The sequence below is a fragment of the Momordica charantia genome (genome assembly GCF_013281855.1).
Source record: "Momordica charantia cultivar OHB3-1 chromosome 9 unlocalized genomic scaffold, Mcharantia_2.0 BLBB01000009.1, whole genome shotgun sequence".
In the NCBI taxonomy this organism is placed as follows: domain Eukaryota; kingdom Viridiplantae; phylum Streptophyta; class Magnoliopsida; order Cucurbitales; family Cucurbitaceae; genus Momordica; species Momordica charantia.
In genome coordinates, this window is record NW_028275167.1 from 27,378,297 (window position 1) to 27,393,351 (window position 15,055).

Genomic DNA, 15,055 nt, shown 5'->3' on the forward strand with positions numbered 1-15,055 from the left:
ATGGGCGGTCCTCTAACCAAATTTATGAACACCTGCTTCTTCGAGCGTGAATTGCAAGCTCATGAACTATAGAGTTAGAAGTGCGTAGAGTGAAGAGAAAGTCGTTGACGAAGCCTCACTTTGTTGCGTTGATAACTTGTAAATATGTTCCTTTGGTTTGTTATTTACGTTTTAAAAGTGTTTTCAAAATTTAAGTTGAAATTTGAAAGCTTAATAACTATTTGGTTTTTGAAAGCTAAGCCTATAAATACTAAAACAGCAAAAGAATAATAATAAAAAAGAGATTTTAGAAATTTGTCATTTTTTTAATTTGCTGGATGGAGTTGATATTGTAAAATTGTAAATATTTAATGTGTTTATTTGAATGAGCTTGACATGTCTCTTGTAATGACTAACCAACTATTTCTAGGTGGATGCTGTAGAAAATAAATTTATTAATTTCATAAAAGATAAAGTTGAAGCTGTCAGAAGATTACTGACTCAATGAACTATTCAATTATGATTATTATATTATGTTATTAGTAATAAGTCGATTCGGTAAAAAAGAAATTACTATGTAAATTTGCAAATTAAAGAGATAGCCATCATTAAAAAAGCACTATAGCTTTTAAGATTACTCATGAATTTCTAATTAAATTTTTTTTAGTACTTTTAATCTTATATGGATATATATGTCTTAACTCGTTCAACTATATTCTTCTGGTTGGCTATGAATTTTTAATTAATTAAAAACATTTGTAGTTTTTTTTTTAATCTAACCATGTTTTTCTAAGTTTTGAAAGTGGAGATTCAAATTTTCAACTTTTTAATTGATGATATATACTTTAACTATTTTAAAAAGTGTACAAAAGGTTATCTTGTACCTTTTTTCCTTATCTTAATATTTGACTCATAAAAAATCATTCGGTACATCTCCATTTTACATATAATATGTAGTAAAAAATTTATTTGTTCAGTGTTTGTCATCAATGTTTTTATAAAAAAAACAGTTAAAAAAAATACTGATTCAAACACTTAATGAATTTGAGTGATTAAGACTTATTTTCAATGATCACCTAAATTCTACCCATTTATGTTTAGGTAGACCATTTTAGCCATTCTAAAGAATGAGATTTGTTAGAGTATATATCTTGTATATTTATCTATATATAGACTTCAGTAATGAGGATAATCAGAATAGACTTCAGTAATGAGAATAATCCTTTTCTGATTATCGGACAAGATTTCTTGCGAACCATTTTTAAATTTGATGGTAAAGAATTGTCTGCTCCATCAGCAAAATGCCAAACAACATCAACTCAAATTGTAGTTTAGCTTATGACTTTCTTTCACTCTGATCCCACCACAGCTTCAATGATCAGATTTTCAAAAAGGAAAAACAGAAACATTTCAGAATTCACAAATTGATTTCACTTTTTTCCAAAGTACAATACAGGCCAAGTTCTTTCTCCTCTCCATCATCATATAAACAAACTGCAGAATGTTCCTCAACTCCATATAGTTTACAGAAACATTAAAGGGGTCAATAATGTTACTTATGCTAAAGATATTGTTTCAAAAATGCTTCAACTCTGCCAAACTTGCAACTGTGAACACAAGAATCCTCAGGATCCTTCAAACACAGCTATTTCTTCCATTGATATGATATTCCTAAGAGTAATCTGTCTCCATTTCCAGAGAATGATTTGCAGTAATCTCTAAAAAGAAACTCTATCTATGGTTTCCTTCCTAATACGTGATTTGAAAGGCTCAGTTGATTTGGTATTGGAATGGGGGGGACGGTTCAGCTACTGACTAAGAGGAACACATTCAAGTTCCATCTCGAGCACACCCCTCTCGACGTTCTCCAGCTTCAATGAGATGTCTTGACGAATCTTCCCATCTACGAGGCTGATGATGCCATCCTTTGCAAGGGTGTTATCCTTGCTTGCAACCCATTTGCCTAGCTGCATTGGTTCTTTGACTACGGACCTCTCACATGCTCGGGCGGCGGTGAGCAGTGGATTGATATCAATTTCCGCTTCACCCATGAAGTCATCGGTTGAAAACGTATCTTTGTCGTACACAAGCTGCAGATAAATTTTTTTCAGCTCCTACTAAATGTTATCCAACAGAAAGAACTTTTTTTTAGGATCCGAGAAACAAGCAAAGGAACATAATTGTCGAACCTCATAATAAACAAGATATTTAACTCATATTCATGATCTTAAGTCCCTTTTTGCTTTCAAGAAGTGAAGCATATGAGCATGCATAAAAACTACTGAATGAGCCTAGTCTGTCCATGGTTTATCATATCAGAGAATGAAAATCCAGAATCAGAACCTCAGTATGTTTAACAGCAAGTCCATGTCCTGATTTTGTAAAGACTTATCAATCAAATAAAAGAAAGAGAGAATTTGTACCTCTCACATAATCTAATTTATAGTCAAGTCTAACTAACAGTAGAACCAAAGCTAACTAATGGAAGAATAAAAACTTCTTGTTGGACCATAATTGCACAAGAGGAGGAGCACATATCTCCCCTAACGATAAATAAATTTACAGTCAGAACATGGAAATGGTTTAGTCAGTAGTTTCCATATGAATTTGGACAAATTCAGTCATCCAACTTACCACTTTTAGTGGAGGAATGTGTTCTGGAATTGACAACATTAGGCTCTCATTCCACACTGGATTTAAACTGCTCTTTATGACACGTGTCTTAACTGACTGCAAAGCATATAAGAACAGGTGAATTCAGGTAATTTCCCACCATATAAGCAATGACGATATCAAAGAAGTCCACTAGAGAGTCTCACTTGTTGACCCAATGATAGAATTACATACGGATCGCTCGTCACGACATCCCTGATAGCTAAATTGGTTCCTCTAACCACGTTGACCTTAATTAAACCAACAAATTCAATCATACCTGCCTGCAAACAGTACAGTTGAAGCAAAATAAGTTTAAATGTCCAGATTAGCCAAGTGAGAATTCTTTCCCCTGGCCCTACTTTACTGGCAGGAATTGTATATATTCTAAACTAGACACGTGTCAAAATGCTCCAAGAATCTCCCTGTTCCACAACATAGACTTCAAGTGAACAGAACGCAAGCAAGACAATATACAAAATCCTCATAGTTAACAGCAATGAGAGTGAAGTATCATCAAAATGACTGTTTCACTTATAAATTAGCCCTATTTTAAAACGTATATCTGTCTCAAATGGATGATTTGATGTCTAATTAGTCTGGCCATGCAAACTGCAAGACTATCACTGTGTACTATCAGGAATATACTTGGGCCACCTCTTTTGCTGAAGTTTTATTATGAGCACAATAAAGAGAGAACTGTTCTAGTAAGAAAATTTATATATATTCTGTGAGAAAAACGCAACTTGGAAGAATTCTGCTATACCAGAACTTGAAATTCCATAAACTTGCGGCTGGTTTCATCAAATTTTGACAGGGAAAGGAAAGGAAAGGATATGGAAAATTAAACTATCGATACAGCTACAACAAAATGAGTAGAGGCGAATATTCTATTAGCATATCAGACTGCAGCAAATTAAACACTTCACTGATCATTACCATTGAGCTGCTTAACACCAATGGAGCCTTCTTGCAGGTCCTATGTTCAGAATCCTTTCTTACCCAGGTGTTCCGGATTGCATTTCCAATTCGAGTTTTTGTTGGTTGTTTCTCAAAATTCCTCTTTTCTTGGTTTCCATTATCAGTAGAACAGGTAAGCGATAATGATGTAGATCTCTTCTGCACTGGTGGAAAAGGACAGAAAAACTGGTCATCAAGATTTGAGAACTGTAGCAGCTCATATTTTTTCCTGTGCATCCGACATGTCATTATATCAGTTAGATGATATTCACTTCTGCTATAAAGCAACAATAATATCACAAAATATTTACCTTATAAAGTCAAAGCGCTCCTCTATAGAAGAGTCTGGTTGTGGTTTTTTATTACCATCTGGGATGCAAACTTCTAACTTTCTGTTTACGGCAGTATTTCCACCTATACTCGACAAAGCATCAACTTGCTCATCTGTCCAATCATCTAACTTCACTGAAAGAACCTGGCATATTTTTAGAATCCATTGTAAATTTATAATTTAAAAAATCAGGCAAGAAAAAAATAAACACTGAAAATGATATTCTGATTCACCAATGACTTCTGGAGCAAAAATCACAAGGAAGGTAAATCGGTAAAAAAAATACACATCATGCATGAAGTATGCCTTTAATGTCTCTGACCATCACACAACGTTCTCATTTCAAGCAAAATGATATTGGTAACCCTTCACATTTACTGAATAGAATGATTAACTTCTACAACCTGATTTTTACTACAGATAGGAATCCATTTTCTAAAACGTTGTGGCTTCTGTGCTTTGGATGTGTAAAAAGTTCTCCATATGGTTTATTAAGTCAATGTTCATAAACAACCCTTAACCTTGCAGGCTTTAGAATCATAATAACTTTATCCATTGCAAGTCAAGTTCATCTCATATGACCAAAATAACAGTCTTGGCATGGATAATGGCAAATGCAAATTAAGTATCAGCAAGTTAAAAGCTATTGGAAACACCTTAGATATGTGCACTCCAAGGCTTCGGTGTACTCCAGAACACTTGATGCATATAAATGCCCCAAAACTCAAAGATCTGCATCCAACAAGTGAACATGGTTGAAATCCAAAGCCTAAGAAGATGGAAAAATTAAAAGAAGTTTTTAGTTGACACTGCAGCCAGAACAGCTCTACTACTATCTCAAGAAATTTTGTGTAAAAGCTAACGCTTAATTCTAGTCAAATGATTGCATAAAAAACATACATCCCCAGTGGTGCTTTCATAACTTCACAAACAATGAGGTTAGTTTCATCTCAGTTTCTGTTCCCACAATCAAGGACTCCTTTATATTTAGAAATAGCAGACATAAAAATATGATCGAGTCAGATTGCAACAGAAAAGTTATAGATATAGAGAGGACGATGTCGTCCTACCAAGAAAGAAAAAAAATTATCGAGACTCACGACTCAAGTAGTTTCAACAAAATGAAGTCACCAATACCAATAATTAAAAAAAAAAAATGTATGATTTTTTTTTCTTTTTTTAGTAATAGCATTAAAATTGTGAGGTGAGTATATGAACTCTCAACCTACAGGAAATGCTACTTATACGGTTATACCTAAACTGTTGGGATAACTAATTCAACTACAATTAGGTTTCTGTCTAGTTGTCTATAAAGAAGATTACAAAAGATTCTAAGATAACCTTCTTACACCATTCATTCTTCTGATGTCCTAGTGTCCTAGACCCATAAAATATAAAAAAGAAAAAAGAAAAAAGAAGTTTCAAAGCATGAAATATGGCAAGTTAGGAGTAAAAAGGAGCTGGCTAGCCGATATATGTTGTCGGCCTTATAAACACTACCCTACAAGCAGATAGAAATCATCAGAAAACAATACATGGGAAAAAATGGACTGGTTCTGCATCTAAAAGAATGAGTAAAGAAAAAACCGAATTTCATTACTTCATTGCATATATTTCAATAATTTAAAATTAAGAATTCAAACTTCTGATGAAGGATGGTACCTCTCAAAATCACAGGTCAAATTACTAGAAAATCAAATTTTACACTTTCAGCTTAATTATATAAGCTCAGGAACATTTCTATTAACCACATACCAATTGAAGGACAGAATGAAAGAGTAAGCCATCCAACAAAATACATATTACTTACACCCATTTCGGATCTGGAGATCCACAATCTGCGCAGAACTTATTGGCAGACTGAGATGTGAGATCCTTCAGCCTTTTCTGGGTACCTGATCAATGATGAGTAACAGAACATGGAGGTCAAAAGAGGATTTTTTCCAAGTACATGTTCTAGAAAATTTATAAAGAATAACAACAGTTTGGAGGATGTATAAGAGATGGTTCCAATCTTCCATCCTTGAAAAGGGAAGATGAATCAACCATTCACTACATTTTTGAAACTTGGATTTCAAAACCCACACAATCATCAAGGCCATAAAGAATGGCATCCATTGATAGGAATTAAGTTGTTCTTTTTCTTTTTCCCCCAATATGACCGAATGATTGTATGCTTGATCTCCTCTTACCATATTCTTTTCACAGTTGTTGTGGACAATTAAATTCCAATCAATGAGCAGTTCTCCTGTTTACGACAAAATTTCCTACTAACAAATATCAAACAGAAACTTCTAATTCCAATTCTTATATGAGCGAAGCACTTAGGTATCATATTACCACTTAGATTTACATGCCTCGTGAATGAATGATAAGATTAAGCATGACTCCTTTTTATTTCCACGCATTTAATTAATATCCCACATGGTAGATCTCATGAATAAAGATAAAATCCAAGCCTTCACGAAATAAATAATCTAAATGATTAGATTAACTTTGACACAGAATTTTGAGTATTCAAAATCAATGTTAATTTAACAATAACAAAATTTTGTGTCTATGAAAATTGTTACAACTTTAGAATCATGACATATCACTTTCCATAACTATCCACTCCTTAAACGTAATGGCCTTTTTGGTTCCAATTGCGCAGCCAAAACTTCAATTTCAACAAAATTAAATAATTAACCAGATTCACACAAAAAATAATGAATAAAAAAGAATACCTGAACCACCCTTTGTATCAGCATAGTGCAACTTGATTGACATCTCGCGCCAAAATGGATTCGAACTCATATTTAGAAGCAAACTGCAAACCCTCAAGCTTTACTCTCCAAATAATTTCCCGACAGATTAATCCCTAATCAGAAAAGACCACGAAACAATAGATCATATGGAGTCCATAACATTTTCAAATAGAAAAGGCAAAAGAATAAAAGCAAGTTACCAAGAGAAGTACAATTTATCTCCGAGATTCTTCTCTGCATTGCATATTAACAAACAAGGGAGCGAAATACGTACAAACCGCGTTAGCGCTCAATACAACGAGTCTTGTTCCCATCAGGCAAAACGAAAAAGCTAAATAGCGATGGAGGTAAAATGGGTCCTTGAAAATATAGAGAACACAAACAGGGGAGGATCGAATACGCCTCGATTGGGGAAAAATAGAACAGAAAACGAAGGGAAAATCATAGATTACGAAACAAACGAAGAGAAATCTGCATTGGGGAATTAGAACTGAATAACAAACAGAAGATTTGAAGAAAAGGAGGAAATGGGTCGATTAATCGCAAACAAAAAACAGCATTTGGGCACAAAAATTGCTCAATTTTCCATCGGTGAATAGTGGGAAATGGATTGGCGTCCGGAGGGAAATTCGAATTTTAGGGGATCACACAATTTCTGGTAAGTTAGTTTATCGGTTTCTTTTTATTGACTGATTACTACAATACCACGCGCACCCACATCGCGTGTTTTCTGCCTCTTCCTCCACTCTCCAAAGGATTTTTAGAGTCAAGATAATCTCCAATTTTAGTCTACACTAAATAAAAAGCCCTCTTTTTTTTCTTTTCCTCTGGATAAAATAATGCTAATTTTATTTTGTTAGGGTAAAACCAATACAAACACATGACCCTCCCTTGTTAACATATGTGTATCCCTCGCCTCAAACATGTCGATAACACCATGTACCTGAGGCAGGACTGACCAGCTTGACTCTGATCGAGAAAGATTCTAACTAGTAAAAATAATCCATTAACATTTGACATAAGAACAATTTTTCTACCAGGAGATGTATCGTCAACAAAACATTCATAGAATGACAAATATTTGTCGTGGTAGCAGGGCCACGATTCCCAAATACTCCCCTTGTATAGAAGAAAATGAGTCTCACATTCTAATAGGTACGCAATCTCTTGCATCTTACATAAGTTTAACTCAAACCAACTCAAATTAAGTTCTAACTTAACTTGAGAATGTATGTGGTCGAGCAATGCAATGTTCTATTTTTAGGTAGTCTCGTAGTCCACCTTTGATGGCAGCCAAAATTGTGCATCAACGATTCTCATAAAATAAATTAAAAAGACTACTTCTTATTTAAATTAATCCTTCATCATTTCTCATATTATAAGATTATCTATGAATGATTTAAAATGCAAGTTCACATTGTATCCTATAAAATTTCTATTGAATTCATTATATAAATTTAATATGGATGAAAATAAAATTTTATTAATAAATTTAAGAACAAAAATAGAACATTTAGGAAATATAAAAATCCAAACTGAATAAGTCAAAAAATTCCCGAGAAAACTCTTACCTAACGATAATAGTACAGATTTATTAAAATAAACAAATATAAGTCATTTATCATTTTTATGATTTTCAGGACCCAACTAAGGCATGTGTCTGCCACAACTTTTTGAAGGTTTTTTTTTATTTCAATAAAATAATTGTTTTTCATTTTAAGTTACTTTTTTCCTCTAAAGATATTGTTAATTTTGTAATAAGTTAAAAGAACCAATCGTAAATTGAGCTTAACTCAACGGACTAAAACATTAATTTTCAATCGAAAGTTATAAGTTCAAACTTCCACGCACAATACCCTTTTGAAAAGTACAAGAGAACTATCGATGTAATTCTATATATCATAGAGAAAAATGGTATTGCTACCAAAATTTAGTTGGAAGTTCGAATCTTCAATCCCATCAGTTAAAATTTAAAAAATATATATATATAATTTTTATTTTTCATGGCACTGAAAGTAGTGCATAACTGGTGGACCTAATGGCGTAATTTCAACTATTTTTGGGGGGCAAAAAGTAAAAATGACTAAAGAGATATAGTAACAGAACTGCTTTCTCTTGGAACAGAAGAGCACAGGTTTTGCAGTTCATGTGGTTGATTGATTCCCACAAGCAAAGAGACATTGCCTTTCAATGTTAAACTAAAAGAACCAAAAAACTAGATTACATGATTGGAGTTGGATAAGTATTATCATCTCTAAAATGGCTACTTTACTTTCTAAGGGAGCTAAAATGGCTACTGCTCCTTCCAAATCCTACCAGTTACCCTGAGTTTCAACTCCTTCCGATCGCCTCCGGAGAAGAAAAGCGCCATATTCCGTTGGATGATAAGACCGTCGAAGCTGTCTCGGACCTTCCGGTGACCGTCCCGTATACTCCGTGGCACTCCTTGCCAAACCATCTTCCTCCCATTTCCTCCAACCTCGAGACTGTAACTGTAGTTCTTCGCCTCATTGTCGTCACCCATAAACCGCAAGAATGCTATGTACACGGGCGCCATGCCGAGCTGGAAGGCTTCGAAATGTAAGCAAAAGTACTGACCAAAACAGCTGAAGACCTACAAACAAATACATTACATGGAACTGCTGTTAGCCCTCTTCTCTTCTATCCTATCGTTGAGAAAATAAGGCAGGCCGCCAATCAGTTCAGAATAGTACCGTTAGCATCCAGGTAGCGTTTTCGACCTCTTGTGGATTGGACTTGACATAGCGATGATTGAAAGTGCTCCCATTGTGCATATCAACTTTGTGATCATCCTTGAGGTGGGTTACCAGAAAAGGAATGTCGCCAACAACTGTGCATTCCGACCCCGCATATGGACAGTTATAGGGTCGATACACACATTGTGATTCGTGTTTCAGCTTGCTATAGTACGGGTATATGCCCACGCATCCGAACGATTGATATTTACATGGAAGTTCCAGAGATGCAGCCACCTTCTCTAATGCAAGACATCTGATATTCCCGAGTTCATGCCTGCAGGTCGGACACCGGTTGTGCACCCTTGGCTTGCAACCAGAACACAACGTGTGACCGTTAGAACACTGCAACAGCAGAAAGTTCATTGACATTAGCATATAAGATACCAAATAATTTGTCATATATAGCAGAAAGAAATGGTATTCCCAATATCATAAATCCAAGAAGAACAATCAGTTGATGTTAAAAAATAGAGAACAGCTCTCTAACTCCATGCCAAGCAGCAGAAAGTAAGCCCAATATTGTGTAGACAAAAATTAGATTAGAGCAATCCAATGTGTCCTTTGAAATGAAAGGAAATAAATCATAGGATCTTTGAAGAAACTTTGGGAGTTTTGAGGAGATTTAGGATTTTGTATTACTAATTCGGTATCGGTATCAGTATCAAAATTATCTTGTAAATTTACAATTATTTTAGTTTGGGTTAATTTGAGCATTAAAGTGGTTGATTTCTCATATTACACTCTCTTTGTTTGTTGACAAATATTTAAGTAAACTTTTCGATGAGAATAGTTTTAGGCAGTAATAATAAGATTTTCTAGGCTAACACAAAGGTTGAGTTTGGCATACCTTTTAGTTTAAGCACTATTTATCTCTCAAGAGCTTAAGCTACAAAAGTGTCGATCACTTCAAAGTTACTTATTAAATAATCATCTCTCGAAGTATTATTTTGGAAAAGGGTTTCTCAACCCATCCATTTTTTTTAAATGTCTTTTTACTTATTACACGACACTTAGTCATATAAAATTACTTAGAAAACTATACTACGCTCTAAATCAGCGATTCTTTCTAGAGTGCTTATAGAAAGAAGAAGAAAAAAAAAATTTGCAAAAGTCATCTCAAACACACTAAAAATCAAGGAGTGTGCAATTCGTCCTCCATCAAAGTCAGCCCCGGCCCCCACCGCCAAAGCTACAACAAAAACCTTCACCATCAACGACTCTGCCCTCAACGCCACCACCCTGCATAAGCACACCTCGTTCTTCCCCAAGGCCTCTCCTAAACTATTTCATCAAGGAAAAAAAGTCTTAAAAAGATGACAACAGACCTGATGAATGGGAGGGTACATAGCATTTAAGCAAACAGGGCACTCCAACAGGTCACGGACACTGCTAGAGACAGCTACATTAGGTTTCCCTCCATTTCGAGACGGATCACTCACACTTTCACTTACATCCATCATGTCGTCGTTTGGGGGAGGATCGATAACCTCAGGTTTGCTCCGAATGTCATCAAAATAAGGATTTGCAGATGACATTTTTATCTATACGACACCTACATCCATAAACACAAGTTAGGAAAAAGTATCTGTGAATCCATCGGTATAACTGACACTACAAACTTATACAACATATCAGTCTGAACAAGAACTTGCAGAAAGTATTGAAAACATAATTTGACATGATCAAGAGGTAATTGCAGAACGTTTTAGGATAGCTTCCTTAAGGAGGAGGAATGAACAAATGCTCCAAATCCCTGATTTTCTGTCATGGATTCTTATGGTGGACGTCCCTGCCAGAATTTCTAAGTTTCTTGGGATATTCAAGAGAGCAAGCCAACCTAAAGATCTTTCTAGAAAAGGGTGTTTTCACAAGAACCAACATTGGCTATCAAAAAGTCCTCCAGATCCGAACAGCTTGTTATAAGCTGCAGGTGCATTAAGTACTAAGACCCTGACATATAAATACACATCTCTCGAGGGACATGTCAAAAACAAAAAACCAGATTCTCGAGAAGGGTGTTTTCACCAGATTCAGATAGCTTCTGATAAAGCTCAAGGGGCTTTCAGTACTAAGACCCCAACATATACACTTCTTTCAAGGGACATTTTCAAAACCCACAAATCTTTCCAGAGAAGGGTGTTTTTCACCACATTATGTAGGACAGCTTGTTAAAAAGCTCCAGGGAACTTCAGTACTTAGACCCTTATATATATACACACACACACACACACAGATATACACTTCTATCGAGGGATACGTCAGATTTGAACAACTTGTTATAAAACTTCAGGTACTTTTTCCATATATAGCTAAAAGAATCGCTTTGTTTAAGAAGAATGAAAGCCTTTTCTAAGATCCTCCTATGTTTTTCAAGCCAAATGTGCAATTAATACAAGCCAAAAACTGGTTTATGACAGGAAGCACACTCCATCAAGAAAGGGGGCTAAGAATTAGAATGACTTTCGTTAAAAGATTTCAAAATGAAATAATCAAAAGGGGTGGCAAAAGGCAAACCAAAAGCCTTTAAGAAACTCCACTAAATCTTTTTTTGTTTTAAACCAGCTTGTTTCCTCCAATAATGAATTAGTAAATAAAGATATATTCAACTGTCAGTCACAAAGATGCTTCACTAAAAGAAAAGAAAAGAAAAGCTATCTCAAGTCATTCTTCAATATTTTGTCCACTAATCCAAAAGATTTCTAGACACAAGACCAGAACACCCAAAAGGGAAAGAGATTAAGACAAGGATGATTCTTCATTTCATGAAATAATACCTACAGTTCAGAATCATGAGAATAGAACATTTTATTTTGATGGTATAAACGTAAGAAGAAGACAAAATAGCAAATACATTGGCACTAAAACCCAAAGGAAACTAATTAAATACCATTACGCAAACAACCAAACCGTGCAGAAACTCATATCTAACTTTGTGTTTCCAATACCAACACAAACTTTCTAAATCCAGAACTCTAGCGAGCAACTTCACTAGAAAATTCAAGGCCCCATAGAATAATAAATGCAGTAAGCTAATCCAAGAACCAAAAAATACCCAGAGCCACATTGAGATTAGCAACAAACGGAATGCAGATTGGGACATCCAGATAAAGAAGGCTTCAACAACAACAAAAAATCACCCATAAAGAAAAACACACCAAATAACAAGAACCCCAAATTACAACACCTTGATGAACACCATTAGAACAAGAAATCAAAGAAGAACAAACAAAATATGAAATACCTCGAAATATAATCAGAACCCCACCAAAGAAATCTGGGTAGACGGCGACTTGGGTCGAGATACGGCAATAAATAAAATAAACAGCATACAAAAAAAAGAGATAGAACACGGCGAGATGTCAAGAAGTACGCGTATGGGAGCCGAGAAAATTCAAATTAAAGCCGGAGAGAGAGAGATTTTTCTCGAGAAAGAACAAAAAGGAAAAAGAGAGAAAATTAAGACGTGCGGACCCTTCTCCCCTCGCCCTCAGCGCAGGCCGGCTTCGCTCTCCTCGAAATTTCGAAAAAATGAAACTTTTTTTGTAATGAAAAGGAAAAATCTCAGCGATTTTGCTTTTCTCACTCGCCAATCAAAATACCCAGAAAAAAGAAAAAGAAAAGAAATGGAAAAATTTTCAATAAATAAATGTTCGAAAGAGAGGGAAAGCGGCAGCGCTCATATAACACTGTGGCTCCGCTCCTCTTGAATTATCTATGGTTGACCTGCAGGCCGCCGGTCCCTTCACGTGAAGCTACGCGCGTGATCTACACGCCATTTATTTTGAAATGCAATTTAAATTATAGGTTTAAATATTATTTTATTTATGTATTTTTTTTATTTGATTGATTTTGGACCGCACTTTAAAGCTCATTTGCTGTAATTGCGTTGATAGTTCTAAATATTCATCTAAATATTGACATCGACATAAAGGGTAAATCGACATTTTCATCTTAGTATAAAAAAATTGATAAAATATAAATAAAATGTCACTAATATATACGTAATATTAATATCAATTATTTTTTTAACTTATTTAGAAACATAAAAATGTTTATTCGTTAATATAACAAATTTTCAATTTCTATAACTTTTACATAAATATTAATTGACATCGAAATTTTATCGATATTTCCATTAATTTGAGACCTTAACATTTACATGGACGTCGACATTTTTAAAATCTTGGTTGTGCTATTAATTTTGGTTCGTTTTAATTTTTATTTTTTCAAAACGTCTGTTTTGGTCATTGTTATATTAAATAGTGATTAATTAGTATCCACTTGCAAAATTTTATGCACAATAAAATTTTTTATAAAAAAATTTCTCGTTACATTTTCATAAATATAGAGTGTGAAATGTCAGATTAAAATTATGATAGAAAATAAAAATACTAAAATGAATGTTTGGAATAATAACTGCTCCGCATTGGATCGAGTTAGAATTTAAACTTATATTCTATTTTATATTTTACTTGCAAGGGTAGAGCCAAAAAGGAGCCGTAATTGTCCCCTCTTAATTTTTCACAAATTCAATAATTATATATAAAATACGTAAGATTTTTTTCTCTATTTTTTCTTAATTTAAAAAATACAAAATATTCCGTCTTTCAGGAATCCGTTTAATAACCATAACCGATTCAAATTTGTGTTTTTTGTTTTTTAAAAACCATTTTGAAATTTTATGTAAATTTCAAAAACAAAAAAATAGTTTTCAAAAACGTTTTTTTTTTTTCAAAATCTGATTTTTTCTCCTAATACTTAATTTTTTTTTCTTTTTCATATTTATATCTAAAAAATTTATTTCTCACTCTAATTTTTTTTATTTCTAAATTTCTCTCTACAAACTTTATTTTTCTCTCTCTAAAATTTTCATATTTTGAATATTTATTATTATTTGTCTCTTTCCAAATTTCTCTCCAAATTTCTGTTTTTTTTTTCTAACAGACCAGTTTCATTTTTCTCTCTAAACATTTAATATTTTTCAAAACTTTTTTCTCTCTAAATTTCATTTTATATAATTTTTCTTTCTCTTTGTAATCTATTTTTTCCTATGAAAATTATATTTTATTTTCTTGTTTAATTTTCTTTCACGGTAATTTTTATTTATCTTTGTATTTATTTATTTTCTCTAAAATTATATTTTTAATCTTGTTTTTATCTCTAAATTTGTTTCCACTGTCATTTTTCTCTTTCTTTATAATTTATTTTTTTCTTTAACATCTCTTTTCCTTTCGACTTTACTATTTTTTCTAAAATTTCTCTTTTTGTCTTGAACTTTCTTCCACTATTTTTTTCTGAATCTTTTTATTTATCTCTCTAAAATTTATCTTCCAAAAATTTATTTACATCTCTCTAAACTTGTATTTTCATCTCTAAGGGATGACAAAATCTTCCGTAGGGTCAGGTCCCAAAGGAAATGCATGTCCTGACCCAGTCCCCGATTCCATTTTTTAAATAATTAATATATATTTATTACACTTTTTTTATACTTAAATTCTAAAATAATTAAAAACAATTATAAAACCGATAATTTTTCTCGAAAACATCTCTCGGACGCAAGAACGAGTTGGAGATGGAGACTGAAAATTTTCACGAAATGGGGGAGAGCATCCTCAATTGCACCCACA

General features: G+C 33.6%; 2 protein-coding genes across 5 annotated transcripts; both read right to left on the minus strand.

Moving 5' to 3' along the window:
• Positions 1 to 1,387: 1,387 nt before the first annotated feature.
• Positions 1,388 to 7,334, minus strand: LOC111010002 (Calcium-dependent ARF-type GTPase activating protein family). Of its 4 annotated transcripts, none has more exons than XM_022283259.2 (9): positions 6,944 to 7,334; positions 6,649 to 6,782; positions 5,733 to 5,817; positions 4,579 to 4,654; positions 3,903 to 4,066; positions 3,571 to 3,820; positions 2,799 to 2,915; positions 2,614 to 2,709; positions 1,388 to 2,069 (listed from the first exon to the last, which is right to left on the minus strand). In XM_022283259.2, exons 2-9 carry the CDS (start codon positions 6,716 to 6,718, stop codon positions 1,788 to 1,790), a joined length of 1,140 nt encoding a protein of 379 aa, XP_022138951.1. In that variant the 5' UTR covers positions 6,719 to 6,782; positions 6,944 to 7,334; the 3' UTR covers positions 1,388 to 1,787. The 4 variants fall into 4 exon arrangements, with proteins under 4 accessions (XP_022138951.1, XP_022138950.1, XP_022138949.1 ...); XM_022283258.2 differs by having other exon boundaries at positions 6,882 to 7,334; XM_022283257.2 differs by having other exon boundaries at positions 6,870 to 7,334.
• Positions 7,335 to 8,761: 1,427 nt separating this feature from the next.
• Positions 8,762 to 13,099, minus strand: LOC111010271 (E3 ubiquitin-protein ligase DIS1). The gene is made up of 4 exons (XM_022283638.2): positions 12,670 to 13,099; positions 10,754 to 10,980; positions 9,384 to 9,770; positions 8,762 to 9,283 (listed from the first exon to the last, which is right to left on the minus strand). Exons 2-4 carry the CDS (start codon positions 10,961 to 10,963, stop codon positions 8,963 to 8,965), a joined length of 918 nt encoding a protein of 305 aa, XP_022139330.1. The 5' UTR covers positions 10,964 to 10,980; positions 12,670 to 13,099; the 3' UTR covers positions 8,762 to 8,962.
• Between the last annotated feature and the right edge of the window lie 1,956 nt (positions 13,100 to 15,055).